Consider the following 26,105-nt stretch of genomic DNA (forward strand, 5'->3'; position numbering starts at 1 on the left):
TACAATTTCTGAGCTGCACTGTTTATTTTGCTGCTTGAAACCTAAGTGACAGTATGCCACTATAATTATGGGGTTTCATCTAAACCTTTACTACACTGCAGGTACAGAAATATACGGACACATTTTTGGAGAATTGACATTTTGCAAAATGCAGCAAACATTTTAATTTATACATGAGAAAAGGAAGTGTTCAAAAGGGTATGCATTTCAAGTTATTGCAGGTTATTTGTGAGAGAATTTCTGCAGGTAAAACATGTTTAAATTTAACCAACAGTAGCGTGTCAGTGTATTTAAAATCATGACAAAAATCTTCTCTCTGGTCATGTTGCCCATGACAAATTACTATGATGTTGTATGTTTTAGGGCAAGATGTCAATACAGCATAAATCCCATGGCATTTTGGTTTTCTTCTGGAGATTAAAGCTGTTTTTCTTGGGATAAATGCAGCAGCAAAACACAAACCAGTTGATCAAAAAAAGCACTTCTGCCATACTCCAATAATTTTCAGGACACATCAACCGACAGTAGTTTTGCCATTCCCAGTTCTTTTAAGGATTACATCTCTGCTCTGTTGCCTTAAGTACGTCTGTAAAAGCTTGTTCTCTGTTAAGCCAGTTTACTGACTACAGCCTGGTTGAGAGAATTTAGTTGGTTGGTCCATTTATCTAGTGCAGTATATCGGGCACCACCCCTCTTCTGATGATCCAATTCAAGGAGTTGGTTGACTTGATCAATTCGGCCATGAATAGTGCTGGAAATAAATAAGAGACATGTCTACAAACCATTTCACTAAGCATATCTTCTGGACTTCATAAAATGAATATTCACAATATAAATGAATGCAAAAGAAAAAACTCCTTCCTATACTAAATGGCTGAGTTCAGCATTAATTATAACCTTCATTACCTTATGCAAACTTTAGACATAAACCATATTTCAGCTACCTTTCATCAATTTCACTGGAAGAACCAACAGGCATATACTTACCCATTCAATCAAGAGCAAATGTAATTTGTGAAGCTTTAAAAAGCAGGAAAAAAAAAGAAAAAAAAAAAGAAAAATACAATTTCCAAACTACTATATACCATACCTCGTATCTTAAAAACAAAAAAATACTATTCATTAAATAATTCTCTAGCTGTATATGGGTCACATACTGAGTCAGAAACCTTTTGAAAATTCATTTAGAACTTTTTCAGAGATCATGCGCTTAATATGATCATTCATTTATAAAAAGACATCACACACATATACCTCTTAATAGAACACCATAATCAAAGAGGACCCTTTTTTGTGAAAAATCAAGAATTCAACTGCTACCTTTGTCATCATTATTCAAACTTTTTGGTCCTAAACATTTTGTGGTAAAAAATAGCCAAGTACTTACTTATCCAATATGCACTGCACCAGCAAGCTCTCCACATCAGCTACATCTATGTTTAACTCCTAAGACAAAAGACTCATTATAATTCTAATTAACTTTTTAAAAAGACTTCATGATTTTATATAAATAATTATTCTGATTTTAAATTCATTTCTACCACTTAAAAGGGAAAATTTAAAAGAAATTTCATTATCACTTCAAAATATTTCTGAGAACACAGGTGTGACAAAATTTAACTTTATTTTTAAAACATATTCCTACCATAATCTGATTGTGGTTGAGGTTAACCTTACATCAGCTACATTATTTTAGCCACTCCTTTTTCTACAATTTTCTCTGAGGGTGAACGAATCTTTAAAACAAAATTAATGATTCCTTACTTCTCTTTTCTTTTAATTCAATATATCCCAAGAAAACAGAAAAACTCACATTAAAAGTAAAAACCTTGAATCAGGCTGTATTTTAAAAATGTAATATAAAACATCACCAAGAATCATTCTTTTAAATAGAAGATAGGTAGACTGAATTTTTAACAACAAATTATAAATATTAAAATCCATGAATATACATACCTTAGAAATAAAAGGAATATGTATTCTTGTGTAAGGCTTAATTAATTTTATGAGCACTTGTGTTCTGATGTTTCGCAAAAGCTCTGAAAGAAAAGATAAAAGTTAAAATAACACTTGTATTTAATAGTTTGTACAACTTTATGAACCACGATGTACTTCTAAATCATATTAATTAACTATATCATTTATCGTCTCAAAATATATCTTTCTGTCTGGCAAGGCCATAGGTATCTGGTTATAAAAACTTTTGGGTTCAACAGATGCACAGTATGATTGGAGGTTGCCTTTCCCATAATTTTTTTTTGTTCCCACCTCCCTGATTTTGCTCATGTTGTGACATTACCTAAAATATTCCCTTGCCTTCTTAATAATACTTCACTGCTCATTATTTCCTCTACAGTTAACATCTTTCAAGCTTTAATTTATACCAGCCAAATTCTTTACTTTATGTTCTCTCAAAACCTAGAGTACTACAGTTTATACCATGGTTTTACAATTTTCCCCAGTTTCTTTATGTACAAGTGACTTAAAAAAAAAAAAAAAAAAGGATAGGAATTCACGCACAAGGCTTCTACATTTTTCTATACCCACAAAGTACATTATCAGTGTAAGTTCAAATAAGAACTTTTAAAATGTCTGTTGAATAAAACAGAAAGAAAGGAGAGGAAAAAAGAACATTATTTCCAAAGTATTCTTCAGATTTTCTTAATGCACCTGGATTTTAAGTACTTGAATGAGTTGTTCCAAATGGTTATAAAAAACCCTCAAACAGCTCCCGAACAGGTGGGAACATTGGAGGTTTAAGAGGGATGATTTTTGTCTTTGTTAATCAGAACTTACTAAAATCTCATACGCTTGTTGGTACAATGTTAGCCTAACTTTTCAAAGTAGAGCATCTTAATAGCATTTTCTGTAGCAGGCTGTTTTCAAAGCTTTTACTCTCAAAAATAAATCCCCCAAGGGGGGAGAGTATAGCTCAGTGGTAGGGTGTATGTCTAACGTGAGTAAGGTCCTGGGTTCAGTCCCCAGTATCTCCATTAAAAAAAACAAAACAAAAAAACCCCTCTGATTATCTCCCTCAACAACAACAACAACAACAACAACAACAACAAGCTTAAAAAAAAAATTCCCAATATTAAGTCTGAATCTAAACATCAAAAATAAACATATAATAATATCTAAATTAGAATAAAAAGGTAAAAAGAACAGCTACCTTAAATGAAATGAATGTCACATAAAAGCTTGATTATACTAATAACATGAAATAGACTAAAGATTTCTTTAAAACAGCTTTATAATTTAGAGAAATATCTTACATTTAGAAACATTTCTATACTGGGCAATAAACAAGAAAAACAGCTTAATTCCATGCAGCTCCATTAACAAGTGCTGTTTGACAACGGCGAAGAAAGTAACAGAATTCAGTTAGCAGAAAGAATGTACCTTCAATGTGTTCCCTTATGAAAGGATCATCCATGATGTTGCTGTGATTTGTTTTTAGAATCTTTTCAAATTCAGTGATGTCATTATTCTGATAGGCACTAAGAGAAAAAGAAAAGCATAAATTTTATCAAACACGAAGAAGTCATATATTAAATCAGATAATCCAAAGAGCCTGTTTCTCAGTTTTTATATGCAAAAATCTAAATTATAGTTTCTGTCATGGAAATCAGAATTAAACACACATGCGTCCTTCTGAAAATAAAATGAATTTCCTTTTTAATACTTTTGGTTTTATAAAGATTAAATAAATCTTCTGGAGTTATATTTTTATACATAGTTAATTAAAATCTCAAAATCTTAGTATTGTTAAGAATTGACAATAGTTTAATAACTGTTTAATGCTTGATATTTTCAAGTTAAATTGTGCATTTCATCCCTAAGAAACCAGGTTTTCATGCATACTACCGTATGGAGGAGTTTGGATGTAAGACAGTATAGTATATCCTCTCTGAAGGTTATTCACAAATGCAACTTCCTAATTTTTATCTTCTAGAAAGGTACCAGCAACTGCCAAGATTTCTTAAAGGGAACATCTCATTCTCAAGTCTCTCTAGCCCTAAAATTCCACTGCCACACAGCAGACACACAGATGGCAGATAATTAGTGCCAAATGAGAGACACACACAAAGTAGAGAGTGATGGACATTGCTGCAGAAGGCCAAAGGCTGATTCATGTTCATGATTCTCTGAGGTGTCTGCTACCTACTCTTGAAGGCACTATGGGGGTTGCTAAAGGTGCTGAGAAGGAAGAGGCCAACCTTCTGGACATGGCACCACTGTCTGCTTTATATGTAAGACATATCATCAGCCATTCTGCACGCCCTCTGCTGTGCTTCCATCTGTTGGTTCGCAATGTAACTTCATGTTAGGGGCAGGTGATTCAAGTGCTTCAACAGGAATTATTTTCCTCTAGTCTGCTGGCAACTGACTAGGAAGATAAAATTAGGAAGTATTACTTTTCTTACCTACCCAAAATATATTATTGTAATATACTATAGGAGGATATATTCAAGTAGTGAAACACTTGTACACATGTATGTTTTAACCAAGAGACATTCTTCCACTATTTAAGTGGCTTAAAAACAATCTTACATAAAAGATGGGATACCGCGGTCCACTTGTTTGGATCAAAATTTACCTATAAATAAGTTTCCAAATTCCAATACAGAGGATTCACTGGAGTAAATAGTAACATATAGTAAATATACAAATATAGCTATTAATTTTTAAAGGTCTAATAAATCAGTCCTTTAATCCATTTAATGCATTTAACTAATTTATCTTGAACAAAGTATTAATGTCTAGGACAAAACCTTCCCTCAATATTTCTTTAAGAGGTTTTAAAGTTAAATTGTTGCTTAGCAATTTCATTTAATAAACAATTTTTAAATGCAGTATGAAGTTAATCTCTAACCAAATCATGTCTTAGTTAATGTGGCCAAATAGAGATAGAATAAACTGTCTGAAATAAAGATGGAGAAATCTTTCTTTTCTGCAGTCCCCTTAAAATAAAATCATTCTTATTTTTTAGTTTTGTTTTTGCAGTCCCCTTAAAATAAAATCATTTTTATTTTTTACAGTTAAAATTAGAGTTTCAAATAGCCTAGTAACTTATAGAAGTCACAAACAAAACAAAGTAAATGACATTTTACACAGAAGCTTAAACATACCATAAAATGAGCTATTTTTTCCAAGTATATAAAATTCATATGTAGATGACTCATAATTTATAGCCTAACAATACTCTTTTAAATTAAAAACAGACTATTAAGAGAATGTCTAGTCATCTAAATTATCTACATATATCTTAAAAAAACACAAAAATCAAAGAAGAAAACCCTGCCCATGCCCGAAATGACATTCTTCCTGTCTTGGCAATCTCAGCTGTACAATTTAAAACAATGGACTTGAAACCTTTTTCTACAAAGAAAGCCTTTAAAGCCTAAGCTCCATTTATTCCCTGGTCCAGAGGAAAATTTTTCTTGCTCATTGATTTCTTTTACAAAAAAGAGCCTTCTTTTTTATCTAGGCTTTTTGCTTGGTTTTATCTTCTTTAATTTTGTTTAGTATTAATTGATCATGGTAGGTTTTTGGTGGCTAACCATCATTGGTTGTATCTTCCTTCATAGAAGCCAACAATAAATCTGGGTTTCTTACTCATATGATCCCTCTGCTGCTCAATGCAGAAAATTAGCTGAGGTAAATTTATTTAAAATGAAATTGTCTTACTGAAAATTCTTTTTTTTTTTTTTGCCGGGAGGACGTAATTAGATTTTTGTATTTTTAAATTTTTTTAATGGAGGTACTGGGGATTGAACTCAGAACCTCACGCATGCTAGGCACTCGCTCTACCACCAAGCTATACTCTCCCCTCTGAAAATTCTTGACTTACATGAATCAATTCAAAATTTCATTTTGGATTAAGACAGGTAGGAACTGTAACATTGTGAAATTGTTTTAAAACCTCTATAGTTTTCTACTGAAAAACAGTGTGTGCACCCATGTGTGAAAACACACAAACACGGATTGAATACTTATAAAATCTTGTGACTAACAAAACAGTATATTAATGATTTCAAAAATTTCACAAATTTTGGTATACTTCAAGGCAAAATACAAAAGAGCAAAGGCTGAGTATTAACTGACTTCTGAAAACTTCTCTCCTCTCATTCCCCTTCATTCACTGCTTTAAGGAAATTTACCTTAACTGAAATATAAAATCTTACCTTACTAAATTTGTCATTGCTAGAATTTCTGGATCATTTTTGTAAGGTTTGGCCTAAACATAGTTTAAAGAAAGAAGAAGAATTAATTACGTATACATACAAAGAAAGAATAATATTTATTTACATACGAGATAGATGACAGAAATGTATAATCAGAGCACACACATACCTCCTGTGAATCAAATGGATTTATTCCCGATTTCATTAGCATATTTGCTAAGACCAAATATTTTAAGCAAGTGGTTCGTCTTGGACTTCCTGATTCATCATAATTCTTGAAGGCTTCAAAAAAATCAGTGTGTGCCTTTTCAAATTCGCCTTCTCTCAAGTGCATTTTACCACCACATTCTGTAAAGAATTAAAATAGGAGAAAAGATGACTTTTTTAGTTTTGTAGTAACATGATTGACCACTTTATAAAAATCAAATGAAAACTATTCCAGTGGCTTCCAATCTTTTAATTCTATAACCTAACTGTACTAGCCCCTCAAGTGTGTAAAGGGCACATGCTTTAATATTAAAAAGCAAGCTCTTCATTAAACATCAGCCAAACAAGCATTTGCAAATCTTTATTCTCAGTTGAAGAAGAAAGTAATTTTATACATATCATTACAATTCAAGAATAGAACTTCTGATGGTGAATTTTCTGTTAATATCTTTACTGATATAAACTTAACACACAAAAAAAAGTCATCCTAACTTTTAAGACTATATAATTTCACTGATTTCACTACTTTGTCATTTATTTTCACCAAAACAGAAACCTTCAGAGTCATTCAGTCGTATGCAAGGACACCTTGATATTTTCCCATGACACTGCCCACCCTCTCCAAACCAAACTTGCCTCTGATGACTCCCATGATCAGTGGATGAGGGATGGCAGACTTGATGTGAAGTGACTGTTCGTACAGTGCTTTAAGTTTTTTGTTATTTTTCTGTGCTGTGTACATTTGAATTTCCAAAGCATATATTTCTAATAACTGTGTACCTTTTTTCAGGTCATCCTCTCCATCATCAGTCTAGGAAAGGAAATAATGAACAGTTATTTAGGTACTGAGTTAGAATTCAGAGCCAACCTAGTGATTTTTATTTGTGTTAGCCTGAGAACCTCTGTGGAAAAATGCACTACAAATTTCATTTGGGATCTAGATTATTAAGAACATGACCTTTCATGGTCAAAAAGGAACCCACACATCCTCTACACTTTCTAGTTATTCAACAAGGAAAAAGTGGCCAGAGGTAGTTTTTCAATGTAAAGGTGGTAATATTTGTGGTCAACTTTGAAAGATGACCAAGAGCCCACGAAAACAGAATATGGTTAACAGTCAGATAATTATAAACATCAAGAACTGACATATACAAAGCCAAAATTTATTGTTCGGTCTTCTAACTTAAAACTTGTTTAGTTATTCACAAATGAGTCACAACCAGAGAAAAAATACTATATGCAAGACAATCTGCACATCCAGATTATTATGCATCTCTGCTATAATGCTATTTACAATCCAGACAGCATTTTCCTTTTGTTCTGAAATAAACCGAGCAAAAACTTCTCCAGAGGACTTTTTCACATTCTGTATGTTTACACTGAAAGACTCTCTTCCATTCAGAAATGGGTTCTCTATCCTTTCCATTTCATGTGGAACTGAACACACAGCTGTTTATATATCAGGTTAGGCTTTCCTTAAGAATGTGTAGATAAGAAACAATTCATAAATGACTGATATGCTTTATAAAGCAAAACTAATATAAAATACAAATATTTTCTATTTTTAAAAACTAAAAAAAAAGTAAAACTATTAAATGAAAATATGTGGTTATTTAGAACACTTTCCCGATCAACTTTTCCTCCATTCACAGAAACAACATATAAAATTATTTTAATTATACATTGCATAGAAAGAGCTTAAACATACTTTAAAACAGTATTTCTACACAATATATAACTAGTATCAAATAACTTATTGATCAAGACAAAAAAGGAAACATAAAATTATAGCTCACATTTAGAAAGTTATAGAGGTACACTGTTCAGACCATGTAGCTGTACAATTTAAATTCAATTAGATAAAAAACTAGTACCCTCATTGTACTAGCCACATTTCAAGTGCTTGATGACATGTAGCTGATGCTACCATGCTGGAGAGCACAGATACATAATGTTTCTAGCATCATATGAAGTCCTACTGGACAGTGTTGTTATAGAGGACTTATACATGAAAAGCAGAAAATATGGTATATTTAGGACATGTCTACAATCTCCTTTCCAATTTTCATAGGGTGCAAAACTAAACATGAAATGCTTATTCTTAGTACTAATGACCGCTCTGTTCCTTTAATGATACCTGTGCCTTATTCTACACTAAGGACTGAAATAAGGATTAAAAGAGGAAGAAACATAAGAAACATAGAAAAAATTAGCTTTTTGGTAACTTATTTCCCAAATTTTACTTTTGGGATGATGCTTGAACAAAAACATCCCTAAGTAATGATTCAAATATAATTTTATTTTCTGAAAAAATATTAAGAACAAATAAAGGAATGCTACCTGGCAAGACTGATGTAACTGGCGTAAAATTTTTTGAAGCTTTCCATATTCCTCTCGTTCTAAGTATAATTTCCCCAGCTGTAAAAAAAAAAAATTAAACTTATTAAAATCAAAAGATTTCAACAGGAGCATCTTTAGGAGAGTTTATCAAGGATATCCGCCCACTTTTCAAAAGAAAAAAAGAGTAATTGCAATTGTTACCTTTGTGTTTGTCTTAAACCACAGTCTGTCATTCTTAGCATCTTTCAAAGCTTCCAGTGTTGTTTCATAGAATTCCTGCAGTAAATCCATCTGACATAAAAAATCAGAATTCTATAATTGTAAACAGCAAATTTGTACCTGTTAATAAAGTTAATTTGAGCAAACTAAAAGTGCATCTTTGAACTTTAATATACATAAGATACACTACCTGTATCTTATTGAATGTCTGTGACAGTCCACAAAATTAACAAAATCTTAGCAAAGTACAGACCAAATTTATAAAAAGTGCCAAGACATTTTTATGCGATTAAAAAAAATTAAAACCCAGAAAATGTCTAATGCTCTAATAGCACAGGTTTGTCCCTTCCAATCTAGTAACTCATTCTATATTAAGAGAAGTAAACGACATGCACATAGAACTAGATGTACTGTTATTAAGAGGGTATATCTTATTCACTCAACTCTTAATTGGTACCTACTATGTAGCAAACACTAAGCAAGTTGCTAAAGAAACAAAGAAAAAGCCTCTTCCCTCAAAAATTCTTCTGTAAATGTGACTAATCAATTAAATGCACTACAAGCTTTTAAGTTACTGGCAAACTGTTGGAGTTGAGTGAAGGGAAAAGTCTAGCACAATTTTAGCTGTGTCTAACACCATCAGCTCACCCATCTGAGTGTGCTTTTTATGGAAATTGCTATTTGTTTTGCATTATAAGCTCCCCTGTCCCCCTCTCCCTACTTCTGGATTTGCCTTTGTTTGAATACCTGATTCTCTAGGTCTTTACTTAACAGGATTAAGAGGTAAGAGGGCCATGAGAACAGGAAGCTTGTTATTTTCAGAAAAGGCTGCCTATTTATTCCTAACTGCCGATGGCACAGTGAGTAAGTCAAGTGCTGCCCAGCCAACATCTATACTTACTTTTGAAAGACAAAAAGCTTACATATAATAGCAAGAAGCATCACACAATCTTAAAGTTTCAAAATTAATTTCCCCCTGACCAACATCTATAACATTTATAAATAATGGACAAAAAAATGTTTGATGACACATGTTTGTAAAACCCAGAAAACATTTTCCACTTAAGAAAAGCCCCCTGGTAAGAACTCTGGGATTAGTACTATTAAGTGCTAATGTTCTAACAAATAAGTTTATCTTCCTCTATTTCCATTACATATATCTTAGCTATAAAGAGTAAAAACAAACTGCCTCAAAAAAAAAATGACATCTAGTAGAAAAGACAGAACAAAAGAGGCTCATTCTGAGATGAACATTTTTAAATTTTGAGTACAAAAAGTACCAAGTGTTCCAAGAAATGCTAAACGATATAGAAAATACTTTTTGTGCTCAAATATAGTGTAAGAAAGCGGAAACTTAGAACTATGTTAAAAAGAATATGAACAAACAATCCAATTAAAAATTATCTTAGCAATAAAATCATCACTGCTTTTCCTAAAAACTAGAATAATGGAAGTACTATCATTCCCCATTGCCCACTGTAGTTTCTTCATCATCAGCACTTCCTTTCATCAGCCATCATCCACCTACTCTTTGGAAAAGCATTTATTGAACACTTAATGAGTAATGCCAATTACTAACTGATATGAGTACAGGTTCTCCTCCCAAGGCTCTTTAATCAAATCCACACAAATCATCTATGACTCACCTGTGAGTATTTACTAGCTCAGAATAGCTAGTTAAAGTGTTGATAGAGTTTATTAGAAGCAACTGTGATGGGAGTAACTGGATGGGAGTCTAATACAGGCTTGCAAAAGTTGTATGCAGACTGTGTTAGTATCTAAAGATATTTTTAAAGCAATTAAGCTGGGTTATTATAATATTATATAATTAGCACTGTAATCAAGAAAATAGTGAGGGGAAGGTATAGCTCAGTGACAGAGTGTATGTTTAGCGTGCACCCAAGTCCTGGGTTCAATCCCCAGTACCTCCATTAAAAATTTAAAAATAAAAAAAATAAAAAAAAAAAACAAAAACAAAAAAAACAAACAAACCAAATTACCTCCCCACTCTTCCCCCAAAAGAAAATGGTATACATTATTTTAAAAGCACACTAAAAATAAAAACTAGCCTAACTGCGTAAATAGAAACTCTATAGGCCTTAAAAAAAAAAAAAAGAACAAAGTCTTAGTATAAAGAATAAACACACTGCTAAGTACCAAGAGGAAAAAACAGAATCTAACCTGTTTAGAAGTGGAGATATAATCAAGAATAGAATTAATGGATTTTTCAGAATAATTTCTTGTGACCGCACTCCGAATGTAGGTCAATAGTTGTTTATATCTGTTCATCATTTCTGGAAAGTTTGTCTGTGAGGGGGAAAAAAAACACATTACTAGGTACACTATTTATGTATTAAGATTTGTACATATGATTAAGATTATAGTACCTATTACTACCTAATAGAAAAATAATAGTTTTTCAATAATAGATAAACTATATATGACAGAAACACTATAGATGTTTTAGTTTAAATTTGAAATTACTATATTACTTAGATATATGAACCAAATTTATGGAGTTAGCCTCTGAAAAAGTACAACTTACAGATTTTTCAAATTTCAGGTATTGTTCCTCACTTCACACAAATGCATTTATTTAAATCATAAAAACGAATAAAATATTCATAGATCCAAAGATAGAAAATAAGTCCAACTTTTCAAATATTCTCTCCTGAAAATTTACCCCTATATCAGGAAGCTGTCTAACGACAGTTACGTGTTTCTTTTCTCCATATTATTGGCAGGCTCTTATATTAAAATGTGAAGTGAAAGAATCTCTTCAAGGCCAAGTACTCATCACACTATCCAGAGAAGTCCTCCCACCTAAGGCTCTACTTCACAGTAGACTTAACTGCTACTGCTATTCCTTGCAGAACTATCTGCATTACTGTAGTTATTTCAGGAAATATGAAAGATCTGAGGAAATAAAGGACTAGCGAAATTTCCAGAACTTAAAAAATATTTTAGCAGAGGGTCTATCACCCCTTAAGCAAACCATGTAAGTCAACTTATGAGTCTAACCTTATAACCTGCATCCATAGTGCCCACGATCTCCAAGTGCTGTTAAACCCTTCTTTTACTGTGTTCTATTCTACTTTTATCATGGAGATGGAGCAATAACAGATATAATGCTTTGTATCTTGACTAACAGAACATGTGTATTTATTAGGGCAAAGAATAAATTAACGATAGTGTAATTTTTTTTGCTTATGACTATGTTCCGCCCTGGTATAGCATGAGGAACAAGAAAAGGAAACATAAGAAGACTCCCTGAAACCTTCTAAGCAAGAAGTGAATTACAAAAAAGAAAACAGTATTAGAGGTAGGTCAGAGAAAAATGGATAGAACAACGGGAAAAGCGTTAGCAATATATATTAAACTACTTTTGTTTCCAAGTATGCCAGGACCACGCTGGGGTAAGTAATAGGTAACATTCTCTTAGCCAGCTGCTAAAATCCAAGTGTCAGAACCTATCTCCTGGCAAAAGGGAAATCAGAAATATGACTGTTCCAACCTTGAGATTATATACTGATACTGAAATATGATTTTAGCAAAAAGTTAGTTTTAATACATTTCCGTTTCCTTATGCTATAATAACTTTAAAGCTAATTTAAAAAATAAATCATTTTACTGTAATTAAAGATTGAGGGATGATTATAGATAAATTGGGTCTATACGCAGTGGTGAACACACAGAGCAGTTGATATCAAACCCTTCCAACTTTTTACTGCCCAAAACCACTACACAGCAACATGAGCCCTACTCTGAATCCAGTTGAACACAAGGAGGGCAGGGATGGAAGCTGAAGTTACTCTGTAAACCACAACTTATTCAGAGATGCTACTAAAGCAAATAGAAGAAAAGCAGGCAAAATAACACAAAATACAAATAATCCTTTCCCTTACTTGCTTACCATATTGGTTCAAGGTAAAATGAAAAAAACCAAACCTTACAAGTACCATACGCTTAAATGGTCTCAAAAATTAAACCACTGCTAATATGTTAGGGTAGCAGATTTTTATAGGGTCTCTTGGTATTATTTCAAATCACAGAAACTTAGGAGTTGAACACTGGGCCCTAACGTCACCATAATTATTCAATCAAAATCTCCATCCCTGAGATACCTGATACTTCCACAGCCCTCTAAATCATAAAATTTAAATGTATTCTGTAGATATATAAAGCCATCTGGATTTACCAATGGATTATTTGCGAAGAGAGAAGAGAGAGAGGAGCCATGAATAATTCTAAGGTTTTGGCCCTAATCAGTGGAAGAGAAACTCTTTGTAATAAAAAATAGTATTTCAAAACTCCTAAACAAACACCAATAGTTTGTAAAAAAGCCACTCTATTAGTAATGCAGCCAAATACTGTCCATATATCTAAAAGATAAGTTTTCTTAAGCAGAAAACTTTGTATCCTATGCAGAATTTTTAAAATTTAGCATTACTATAGTCACAAATGAAAAGTTAGGCTAAATATGGAAAAATATCAACAGAATTATCTTAGAGAAGTAGATATAATTGCAATTTTTTGCTATAAGGTTTTTAACTACAGAATTTCATTATCAGTTTAATTCTCCTAAAAACAAATCTTACCAACTTGAAGTTAATCTTAATCATTTGTTTCAGTGCTTTAAACCCCCATTCTCCTTTTTCACCTTCAAGTTCCAAAACCTTTAAAAAAAGAAGACAATTTTAATATAACTTAATAATGTTATGTTATTTTCTAATGACATCCAATGTCTAAGCTGTAAGTTAATTTTACATATGTATGAAAAACATTGCCCCAAGAACTCCATTTCTCAATGCTGTTTTAAAAAGGCTTAAAAAAAGAAACCAGTCTTAAAAAGTTTAAGGATAAGTGAGCTTATTTTGAAGTTCCTTCATCAAAAGATTAAATAAGAACTACTTCTTGATTATTATACAGTCAATAATCTGCTGGTAATAACCCAGAAGTCTATCGGTAGTAAAGAAATCACAATACTTAATAATGAAATTATACTTGTGCAATTTATCACCAAAAAAAGGAACACGATTGCAGGGATAATATCTATTGAACAGCATGTTAATTCTCTCCCTCCTAGAACCACACTAGCTTTACAGAACCACACTAGCTTTACAGCACAACGGCCCTGTTCTATAGATAACTTGATTAGAAAAAAACAAAAGGATCGCCCTTTTGACACAGGCTAACTGACATTATGTTAACATATGCAAACTTACTTTACAGGATTATCACTAAGTATCCAAACATATTTCTGAGATAAAATCATTTGGAATTTACTTGATCTAAGACCTCACTTACAAAAGTAAACTAAGACACAATCAATGAGGAAAAACATGAACCTTTTGGAAACTGCTTAATGCTGCTTTTGGGTCATCTTCTTTTAATGCTTTGGAATTATAGTACTGATTTTCCAAATCCACATTTGGCTCAGAGTTACTATCTTCAGAGTATTCCTGTGTGTTAGAAAGAGATATTAAAATGAAAAAATGAAAAAAAAAAAAAAAAAGAAACCCACAGATTGTACTGTAAAATGTGAAAACTGTTAAGATAGAAAAACCGCACTCTTAACAAGCAAAATACGTTGGTAAAATTCCACTGATATTTAAACCATTATTTAAATAACAAAGGGAAAAAGCCAAAATCAAGTGGACAGTAGAACACAGGAGTCCCTCCTTAACTGCGGTTTTATTTTCTGTGGTTTCAGCTGCCTGCATCAACTGAGGCCTGGAAAATTCCAGAAATAAACAATTCATAGGTTTTAAATTGTGAGTCGTTCTGAAATCCTCACCATCTCTCTCTGTCCCACCCTGGTTGTGAATCTTCCCTTTGTCCAGCATATCCCACTAGCGAGTCAGGCTCAGTTATCAGATCTACTATTACCGTGTAGCAGTACTTGTGTTCAAGTCACCCTTAGTTAACCTGACAGTGGCCCCAAAGCTCAAGAGTAGTGATGCTGCCAATTCAGATACGCCCAAGAGAGGCCCTAAAGGGATTCCTTTAATGGAAAAGGTGTAAGTTCTCTACTTAATAAGGAAGGAAAAAAAATGTATGCTAAGGATGCTAAGATCTACAGTAAAAACAAACCTTCTATCCATGAAATTGTGAAGAAAAAAGAAATTCTTGCTAGTTCTGTTACATCTCAAACTGCAAAAATTATGGCTACAGTGTATAAAAAGTGCTCAGTTAAGATGGAAAAGGCATTAAATTTGTAGGTAGAGGACATGAACAGAAAACACATTCTGACTGACAGCAGGTTACATTAGAAAGCACTGAGCCTATATAAAGACTTCAGCAAGGAGTCTCCTGAAATGAGTGACACTAAGCCATTTACTGACAGTTAGGGATGGTTACAGATTCAGGAACAGATTTGGGCTGAAAAGATAAAAATTACCAGAGAGGCTATACCTGCCAATGAAGAAGTCATTGTCACATTTCTGGCAAAGTTGAAGTTGATTAAGGAGAGATCACATTCATATAATCTTTATGACAGTATATTGTTACCACTGTTCTATTTTATTATTAGTTATTGTTGTTAATTTATTACTGTGCCTAATTTATAAATTAAACTTAATCACAGGTATGTATGTATATAGCATATATAGGGCTTGGTACTGTCCTCGGTTTCAGGCAACCACTGGGGGTCTTGGAACTATTGTAGAATCATTTCTTCCTTTCAGATCAAAACTACAATTTCTACAGAATCAACACAAAAGCAAAATGCAAAGAAATAGTGGTTAATGACCTCCAATTCTGTACTGGTTAACCTTTTGCTAATTGTGGAGCCGAAGAAAAATCAATGTAAAAACTAATTATTATGTAAATGTTAATTATTCCTCTTTAATTCCATGATCTACCCCTTATGTCTTAATTTCAATATTCTAACATGGCCTAACTACCTAGGCTGGTAATCTATATATGGCAGAGTAGTCTATTGTTAAATATAACTAGATGTTAACAACAATATTTGCTTTATGTGCATTCCACATTACAACACAGCTGTTATTTTAACGTACTTTAACCAGTCATATAACAAATCAAGTAAAACAAAATGAATTTATATAGTTTTATGTGACTTTTCATCACAAATTCAGTTCCTAGTTATGAAACAATAAAGCAGAAAGAAAAATTGAAGTAAAACTACTACTTTGTGGAGCAGGGTAAGTTTAAAATAGTTCCAAGATATTCTATTTAACAATAAGGATTAAAAAATACATATGGATTAGTGTAATAAAAATTATTATTTTAGAAGGAGAGAAGATTATTTCCTTCAGCTAAAGTCATTACAAGGGCAAGTTTATGTCAAATTAGGATTAGTGCCTGGAAGTAAACATAAAAAGACAATAATAGTATTACAGAGCTATTTCTAAGTCCAAATACAGTTAAACGTTTTAGGAGATATTTATGAAAAATTCTGTATTGTCTCATAAAGACACATGAAAGCAAAAAGGTATATTGAGTGTTGTGTGAGAAAGCTCAAAAATATGTAAACACAGATGAGTTTTTCCAATGACCAGTAGATGGGCAGGGGGTGTTTGATGTTGGTATAAAACCAGTTTTATCTGACCTCAGTGGCTTTGTAATATGTGCCCTCTGCAGGGTATTTCCTTGTATTACGATACTTCGTGGGAAGTACTGCCACTCAGTCTCACAGACTTAACATCAGGAAATCAGTTATGTTCAACATATGAAAATTCTTTGGAACACTTCTCTTAGGGATGAGATCAAATTCCGAGTAGCGAGTGAATTTCATAATCACTTACTTCTTGATCCTGTAATTTAGGTTTGACTACAATAAACTGATCAAACTAAAAAAGCAATTAATAAAGAATAAACAAGCTAAATTAATTGATGAAATGATGTTGTGATAGTATGGTTTATGAGCTAGATTTTTGAAAGATAAATGGGAGTTTGCCTGATAGACAAAACGAGAAGGGAAAAGAGAACAGCAGACATGAGACAGTATAACAAGGGGTCACTAAAGAACTGAAAGCAGTCATACTGCTGGAACATAAAAAGTCCTTAGTGGTTCTACTTTGAACATAAATCCCCAATCCATCCACTTTTCCCCTTCTCCTTTGCCAGAATAATCTTCATTAAATGTAAATTACCTTATTCCTCTTCTCAAAAGTGGTTTCCCATTGCTCTTCAAGTCAAGTTAAAAAATCATCAAAATTCGACTTGACTATGCACCCAGCTGTATCTCCTATCAAGTTCTCCCACAGTCACTTTGATGCAGACATCCTGGCCTTAACCTCACAAGTGGCTAAACTGTTTCCCACCTTTACATGACATTCCTTTCTCTTTCTACCTCTCTTCATCCCGTTAATCACTGTACATCATTACAGCTTACATGTCACCTTCACAGGGAAGACCTGGAGTAAAGAATCATAGCTATAAAATCTACTCTACACCTTTGGAAATCAGTTCTTCTTTAGTAACTATTCAATAACATACAGGAACAGCTTGCCAAACCAGAAAATGACTTTTCTGCAACTCAAATCTTCAGAGTGCAAACCTGAACTTGGAAGTAAAACTTTTTTAATCTATCACCAAATCTGAGAGTCTGGACTCTTACTCAAAGCCCACTTATTTTTGGTTTCTTAGCCCCTGACAGATTAGAAAAAAACTAGGCCAGGATATAAGAGGTAAGTAGAAACTGAGAGGTACACATGAGTAGGACATGGAGTTACCAAAAAGGGAGAAACCAAAAATAGTACTTTAGGAATTAAAAAGGTTAACTTCAATTACCTGGAAATAACTGAACTGTTTATAACACTGTTGAAGACAGGAAGCTTTACATTTCCTACCATATCTACATGCCTCCTGCAATACACGGCTGACTACTTGCAACTCCTGGGACCTGAATGGCTCCAGATCAAAGATATTTCCAAACTCAAGATGGTGTAACTCCCCTAAATCATGATTGAGATAAGACTTAACCCAGTCCTCATCATTTCGTGAATCTATTCTTTTAGTTTTCATATTACATGGGTTAAGAAATGAAATGCATAATATTTTTTGCATAACTGCAATTCAATTCTTAAAATGTTACTACTGAAATACATAAATATATGAGAACTGGCACAACTGATACGTTACTGATTGGCTTTTTTTTTTACATTGCATAAGCAATATTTTAATTTTTTTTAACTTTTTTTATTGAGTTATGGTCATTTTACAAAGTTGTGTCAAATTCCAGTGTAGAGCACAATTTTTCAGTTATACATGAACATACATATATTCATTGTCACATTGTTTTTCGCTGTGAGCTACCACAAGATCTTGTATATATTTCCCTGTGCTATACAGTATAATCTTGTTTATTTATTCTACATTTTGAAGTCCCAGTCTGTCCCTTCCCAGCCCCTTGATTGGCTTCTTATAATTAGGCAGTCCCTTGTTATGATCTGCATAACTATGTTCATATGGCTTAAACCAGCTTCTGTGACATCACTAATCTGTCATTTGCAGCTCAGTGAATCACACCATCAATATAAATTGTGCACTACAGCAAACTAATCTTCAGTTATTACACTGGCATAATTTATAAAATTGAAGATATTTAAAAAGAATTTAAAATAATTCTGTTGTTTAGATAGCTATTATTTATATTCAATGATAATGATCTTTAGTTAAACCAGTAATTAAATGTTGCTCAAACAAATGCAAATTAAGTCTTTCCCCACAAGCTATTCAGAGACAGGTATGCAAACACCAATACAACACAATAAAACCAGTAACAGAGACACATACTAGGTACAGGGGCAGCTCAGAAAAGGAGTACTCAACAACTCTTGAATGAGTTAGAGGAAGGCAAAGTTACCTGAACCAGGTCTGAAAGTATGAACAGAAGTTGCCAGGGAGGAGGAAAGGCACTGGAAACAAAACAACATGTGCAAAAGCATGGAAGCTTAAAATGGCACTGCATATTTGGAAGAACCATCAAGTTTGACTGAACTGAAGCACAGGATGCATGTAGAGTTGATGAGAGATAAACAGGTATCAGAGAGAGGAACAGGTCTATACAATCTAGCTAGGAGTTTAGATCAAATGGAGATCCACTAAAAGGTTTTATAGAGAAATAATGAGAATCGTGCTTTAAGAAGAACACTCCGGTAGCAATGAAATATCCTACTGGACACTCTTAAAACAGTCTGGCGAAGACTTGATGGAAGCCTGATTCTAAACAGTAGAACAGGGAGAAAAGGAAGAGGACAGAATAAATAAAGGTGATGTTAAGGATGTGAAATAAAAATGACACACCATATGGGCACAAGAAAGGGCAAAAAATCATCTCTAAGGACTACTGCTGACTTAGTTATACACAGTGTCTTTAGTCAAAATAGGGAATATAGGAAAAGGATTAAATAAATATTGATAACCTAAATTCCCTTATGTCAAATGAAAAGGAGACAGCTATAATTTATAAAAGCATGAATAAAATGGTCTTAGAAGAGAAACTGAAATTTTAACCAACGTATTAAGAATGCTTTTAAAAAACAAAGAATTTTAAGCAATATATGAAAAAAGAGGCAAGCACTAGAACACTGTTAAAGGGACTAAAAACAAACAAACAAACAAAAAACCTCACTAAAGTTCATAATAGTTCCAACCGCTTGTATAAGTCATGTCCTGACGTCTCCCCAAAGCAATTTGTTACCCATCCACGCTACCCAAATCTCTTCTCCCTTCCCCAAATATGTCACACACTTTAAAATCTCTGCTTTGGCATTAACTGTCCTCTCTGCTAGGGATTTTAAACAAACTTCCCTATCACAAACTTCCTACTTTTTTCCTATAACACTCCCCAGCCCTAACACTCCTGGGAAAAGTTTTCATCAAGGCTTACCTTGTGATTCTTTTTCCAACTCCTCTTAGCAAAATAAATTTTCTCCTTAGGCATGCTTCTATATGACATGCACGTCTCTAACATAGAGGCCTGTGTGTATGTTTTTCCCATCTCCCCTCACGTACCCTACCATGAGCATCTCAAAAGCAGGAAATTTGTTTTACTCATCTTGGTATCCCCAGAGCCTGGTATATTACAATATACTCAATAAGTGTTTGCTTAATTGAAATGAAAAGTGGGAAAATGTTCCAAAATAACAGAACACACAACAGGTAGGAGCAATTTTGACTCTGTTAGAAAATAGCCACTGCTGAAGAGTGTCAGTTCCATAGTTCATCCACTTATTCCTGTGTCTCTTAAGAACAGAGATCTTAAGAAATGTGCTCTAGGGAAGTAAGACTCACCATTAACAATGCTTCCCAAGTCTTGATCATGTCTAGACAGCTGTCCTAGATGCTGGGCATACAGCAGTAAAGGGTAAAGTCTCATGATTCTTAAGGACTAGATATAATCCAAATCTTAGGTGGCTATTTGTAGTTTAGCCATTCATAAAGTTACCCAAACTTTAAAAAATTTCACTTAAGCTAATAGGTCTTAATTTGTCTATGCTGTAAATAATAACATTATTTTATCTGTCCTAAACTATGAGTCTTCAAATTAAATTTTCAAAGAGACATCATAAAAGTCATCAGACTTGGGCTCTAGTTTTGACTCTCCAACTAACTTGTGTAAATTTAGGTAAATCACTCACATGGGATGCTTTAATTCCTCTATTGTCAATTATGGGGGTTGAATCCTACAGAAATCTCTAATTCTCACTGAGGTCCATGTGTTTATTTTGGAATATAGTATACAGGTACGAATTTACTCTATTGAATACACAGTTTACAGATTTCACATTAGGGGTGAAAAGCCTTAAATTTATCTTATTCTTAGCACGTAAGAGCTGTTTCCCATTATTTACCATATCCTTATCTTTAGTTATTCTTGTTTGAACCTCTCTAATTTCATTATACAGGGTACACTTATGAGGTAATGCAACAGGCCTTTTGGAAAATACACCAAAACTTGTATTCCAAACTAATATTTTTCTTTAAAGTTGTAACTTTAAGAGGTGGTAAATTATTTCAATTATACTGACATGGATTATTAAATAATGCTTTTGAAACTCTTAAGAGAAGTAACTTTATTAGTTAGATGTTTCTAACCTAAAACAGTATCATTCATTTTTAAAGTCCAACTTATTTATCCAACCTGACTCAATTTTTGACACCTACAAAAATGGAGAAAACCTGGCTACAGCTGAAGCTAAAAAAAAAAAAAAGGCTACATACTGTTTATAACAGCAAAAGAAAACAAGCCAAATTCTTAGCAATACAGTATGGTACATCAACAAAATCAATGCAGCTATAAAAAGAAATAAGTGAGCTCTCTGCATACTTGTATGGAATAATCTCTGAGATAAATTTAAAAACAAAGTGTAGAACAATATACATAACATGCTGTATCTTAGTTAAGAAAAAAGTGAGGGGGATAAAGTGTGTATTTGGTTACCCATGGGGAGGAATGGAACTGGGCAACAAAAATGAAAAGGAAATTTTATTTTAACATTTCATGTTTTGAACCATGTGCATGTGTATCTATTTTAAAAAGCTAGATGCTTCTGATTCTGAAGATAATTTTGTAAGAACTCTAAAAAATTTTGAGCAATGACAAAAATCACTGTTTGGTTTTCCAAGATCAAAGTAATATTTCTGTGCATCGTTTGTACCCTGTAATCTGCCCTCTTCCCCTCGGGAATGAAAGTAAGGTAGGTTCACTGTGAAAAGTTTGCAAGAAATAAACACATTTTAATTTCCCTGACACTTTTCATATTTTCCAGACATTTTTCTATATTTTTCCCACCCAGCAAAATAAACAAATTTTATTCCCACCCAATAAAATCATAATATGGATCATATATTTATAGTGGATCTGTGTTCACTACCTGCACAGCACTGATTGACTCCTCTTCTGGGTGAGGGTTTTCAATCATAGTGTTCCTCCCATAGAGGAGGGCAAGCAACCTATCCTCCCTCTCTACAGTAAGTGAATGGTTCAGTGAGGTGAGTCAATAAAAATTCTTCCTAGGGTTTCCCTGCTAGAGCTAGCAAGAGAGATCCTTTTGCGTTTGGGGTTATTAATACTAGGAACATACCACATCACATCTTGTGATATAATGTGAAGGCAATTAAGCCAATACAATGAGGAAAATAGCCCAAGAAGAGAGATGGAACAAAAAAAGACCCAGCATCGTTATCTGAGCCATGAATCCAGCCATATTTACACTTCCTGGTGTTGTGAGCCAATACATGCTCTTTAAGCTAGTTTGACATGTATTCCTATCCCTTATATCCAAGAGTCCTGACTAATACAATTTATCAAGTTTTCCGTATCACTGAATATTCTTTAGAAGCACTTCTTAAAAAGCTGACATAATATTCCATCACATGGTTACATCATAATTTATTATAATAATACCTTATTAGTCTTAATAGTATTAGTATTCCCCTACTATTGATAATTTGCAGTTGTTTCTAATAATTTACAATTAAATGTCATGTTTCTTTTAAAAGTCCAACTGTATAATCAAATTTCATCTTTGTGAAGACTACATGCAGAATTTCAAATGTGCATACAACATAGAAAACAATGGCTGTGACCATAAAAAGTATATTATTTGAAAATCTATTCTTAAAGATCCCCAACATTTTGTTTGTCAAGCAGTAAGTGACTGAAACAACAGTCTCAGAATAAAAAAACCTATAACCTCCAAGCTCTTTATATGCACAATGAATGACTGGTGAGAGCTTTAATATTAAACACACAAATCCCTAAAGCTATTTTTTTTGGCCCTTGTCTTATATTAATCTACTACTTCTTTTTCAAATGAGAGCATATATTCTATTCACATCAATTCAAAAATCTTTAAAAAAAATAGAAGTTAGTGTTTTAATCGGCTAAACCATGCTTTAAGGTTCTTTGTAATATAAGAAACTGAAGTTCAAATCATCATTTGTCTGATCTTTTAAACGTGATAAATACAAGATTCTGTAAGATATCCTGCAGCTCAGACTCTTTTCTCTCCCTCTGAAAAGTAGACAAAAAAGAAGTAAATTTCTAGGGCATTAAAATGTCTATTAAGACAAGAATAACAATGCTAGTAAACATTCACTCACTAATCACAGCTATAAGCTTGACTCAGTGAATATAATGATGCTCACAGTTTTGTAATATATTTAACCAAGTAGAATTAGTCTACCTTTTCAACAATTTTTTCCCTTATAATACAATGTCCTACCTATAACAAGAACTGCTTAAAATAATTTTTGGTATGAAGTCAGTCTGTCTTAAATCCTTTCTAAAAAATTATTGTAAGTACTAATCAACTTCATGCTAGAATGTCTGAACTGTGGAATTACAATACAGATAACCATCATTAACTTAATGAATGGTACTACAGTTATTATTATTATTATTATGAACACCATTAGTATACAAATCTGTAAAATTAGCATTGTATTAAGACATTTACCAATACCATCTCCGACTTCTCCATTCACTGCTATCTAAATTCCTATGCTTAGAAAATGCCTGCTTTGCCTCTAATAAAAATCAAAAAGATCTCAGAAATAAGAGGTCAAGCATACTGATTTAATTTCACATTTGTTTCTTCTTCTTCTTCTTCTTTTTATTTTTGTAACAGTTTAGTTCTCTTTTCTTTTAGCTCTTAGGCACAAATCATTATTTACTTTTTTGGATAAAAATGATATAGTTTTAGAAACAGATTTTTACTTTTTCCTGTGGTATCCTAACTACCTATTTCTACTAGATTGGTCAACAACAAGTGATACAGAATACTAAAGTTTATCAACAGACAACTTACAGAAGATGCTGAATATCTGTAGTTTATCAGCAGACAACTTATAAAAGATGTTGAATATACCTCAATGGCTCTTGCTAACAACATTTTGACTAAAATGAGGTTATGGAAATTTTCTAAAAAATACTACATTTTTTAATTTAAAAAAATTTCCCTAAAGCAGTAATTCTGTTGACTCTTTAAGTCCTAAGAAACAATCAAACAAAACTCAAGCAAATAACTATTAAAAAAAGAAAAACCCAACTTCTCTTTTGGCAACATGCAAGCATGAAATGGCAATTAGCCCTCAATCTTTTTTTTTTTTTTTTTAACAGAGAGTGGCTTAAGGAAATAACTAAGGAAGTAAAAAATAAATTAATATGATATCCATGTAAGAGAGATATGAGGGAAGGGAGGACTATTTAACAGAATGCTGGTGGGAAATCTTTAATTTAATTATATGGTAGTGTAAAATCTTACATTTTTTTGGTTAAAAAAAAAAAAGTTAAAACAACCACATGTTCAATTTTATATTTTCCATGTAGTGTAGGCCCTCAAAGGCTGGAGAAACACAGCCAAGTTAAATCATGTATGTTTAATTAAAATCCTTGCAAAAATGAACTGAGTACTTCATGGGACAGTAAGATTCTCACTGCCATTCCCACATTATATTCTCACTGATGATCTACAAGTTAATCATAGTGCTAATAAGTCATGTATTCAAAAAACTATGGCTTAGAAAATAGATAAGTACAAACATTTAGAAAACACAAACTAAAACTACATAGTTAAAAGAAACACTCCCATAGTTAAAAAATACCTGTAATATAAATAAACATGCAGTAAATAAAAAATGCACAAGGTATCACAAGTAACATATTCTTAATGAACTTAAGGCACTGCCTAAAACTGGTTGGTTTGCACAAACTAAAATGTAAGGCAGAAATTATAGTTATTAGCAAAACTCTACATTTACTTTAAAGAATTATCAAAACCCCTGCTATGCCTTTCAGGTAATAGCAAGTATTGCCCTCTCCCTTTTGCAAATGTGCCTTCTTTTAAAGTGGAAAGAATAATTGGAAATGACTATACGAAGATTTACACTAACTCAAACGATGTATTGGTATCTTGAGACTCTCTGGCACTTAAAATATAAGTTGAGTCAGACTTCCCTTCCTTAAGCATCTATTTCATAACTTAACGATAAAGCAGTATCACCAAAATATGCAAGAACCATGCACAAAAACGCCCCCCAAATAGAAAACAAAGCCAAGCTGACGCTAATTCTTGGTCCCTAGATAATTTTTCTTAGTTCCCACACAGAAAATTTTTCTAAATATCAACTTGAAATGTTGGTGCATTTTTAAAAAACATGTGAATCCGTTCATAAATTAAACCTTGAATCTTTAAAAATTACCATTCAGCTACATATATTCGTTTATTCCTACACTGTTGATATTTTCCCCTTTGAATACTGGGAAATTTCTAAGTCAAGAAAAAAGCCATTGGGTCAATCCTCGTACACCATGTCCCCCCCGCCTAAAACACCCAAACAAAAAGCAAAATATCCTCTCCGGTTTTTCTCTTTAAACAAAACAGGTAGTTGAACTACTTTTCTAAAGCCAGCTTTGCTCTCGATTCTCCACTGCACCTCTACCTTAAACCAAAACGGACCCTGCACAAGACTAATTAAGATGTTTCCAGGCGACTCACAAGTGGCGTTTCTCTGTCAGGCCTGGGAGTAGAAGCATCCCCCACCCCGCCCCAGTTTTCGGACCCTTCCTCCGGCATTTCGCACCCGCTCAGTTCAAGTGTGAAGAAGAGCTGAGAATGCTGGGCCCGAAAGGGCAGAGCCGGGGCCTAGACCGCTGCACGGTCCCCAAGGCAGCTCGCGCGGTAGGAAGGAGGGAAGAGGCACCAAGAAGCGGCCGCCGGAGGCCAGGGGTGTCCCTGTAAATGGAGGAGGCGCTCGGACTTGGAGCGCAAAGCTCCGGACCCCCTTCGCTGCCTCTTTACCATCCCCTCCCCCAAGCTGGAGAAGCAGGGCCCCGGCCCGGTGCGGGAAGGGGGAGGAGGTAAACTCGTCCTGTCACTGCACCGGGAGAGGCTGGAAGGAGCACATGTTCTACCGGGAGAGGCCGCGGCCACCCCTGCACCGGCCCCTAAAGCAAGAAACCACCTCCAACCCCAGAGTTCCGTCCCCTGCGCCTCACCAGGTCGTAGTCCTCCTCATCATCGCACATGAAATCATCCTCCATGTCAGACATCTTGGCTGGGAGGGGGGAGGGGGAGGAGAAATTGGAGACAACCTCCTCCCACAATCCTGCGCGGCTCAGAGGCGTCACTCCCAGCTTCTCCTCGCCTTCCCGTCGCTCTTAGGGGAGCACAATGTTTC

The 26,105-nt window shown here is 33.6% G+C and overlaps 1 protein-coding gene across 2 annotated transcripts; it reads right to left on the reverse strand.

Annotated features, from left to right (window-relative positions):
• Window positions 1-26,079, reverse strand: COPS2 (COP9 signalosome subunit 2). 2 transcript variants are annotated; one of them, XM_010965285.3, is made up of 13 exons: window positions 25,924-26,079; window positions 14,300-14,413; window positions 13,550-13,627; window positions 11,133-11,258; window positions 8,934-9,023; window positions 8,733-8,810; window positions 7,029-7,203; window positions 6,355-6,533; window positions 6,186-6,238; window positions 3,400-3,497; window positions 1,957-2,039; window positions 1,388-1,446; window positions 1-751 (listed from the first exon to the last, which is right to left on the reverse strand). In XM_010965285.3, the coding sequence occupies exons 1-13, from the start codon at window positions 25,975-25,977 to the stop codon at window positions 607-609; spliced, it is 1,332 nt and encodes a 443-aa protein (XP_010963587.1). In that variant the 5' UTR covers window positions 25,978-26,079; the 3' UTR covers window positions 1-606. The 2 variants fall into 2 exon arrangements, with proteins under 2 accessions (XP_010963587.1, XP_010963586.1); XM_010965284.3 differs by having other exon boundaries at window positions 8,934-9,044.
• Between the last annotated feature and the right edge of the window lie 26 nt (window positions 26,080-26,105).

The sequence above is a fragment of the Camelus bactrianus genome, chromosome 6, assembly GCF_048773025.1.
Source record: "Camelus bactrianus isolate YW-2024 breed Bactrian camel chromosome 6, ASM4877302v1, whole genome shotgun sequence".
In the NCBI taxonomy this organism is placed as follows: domain Eukaryota; kingdom Metazoa; phylum Chordata; class Mammalia; order Artiodactyla; family Camelidae; genus Camelus; species Camelus bactrianus.

Excerpts from the sequence above, each read along its gene's own strand:
- COPS2 (XM_010965284.3), bottom strand. The coding sequence starts at position 25,977 with ATGTCTGACATGGAGGATGATTTCATGTGCGATGATGAGGAGGACTAC. Across the intron at positions 8,811-8,933 it reads GGTTTAAGACAAACACAAAG|CTGGGGAAATTATACTTAGA; the intron begins GTAACAATTGCA and ends TTTTTTTTACAG. Across the intron at positions 1,447-1,956 it reads ATATTCCTTTTATTTCTAAG|GAGTTAAACATAGATGTAGC; the intron begins GTATGTATATTC and ends CTTTTGTCTTAG.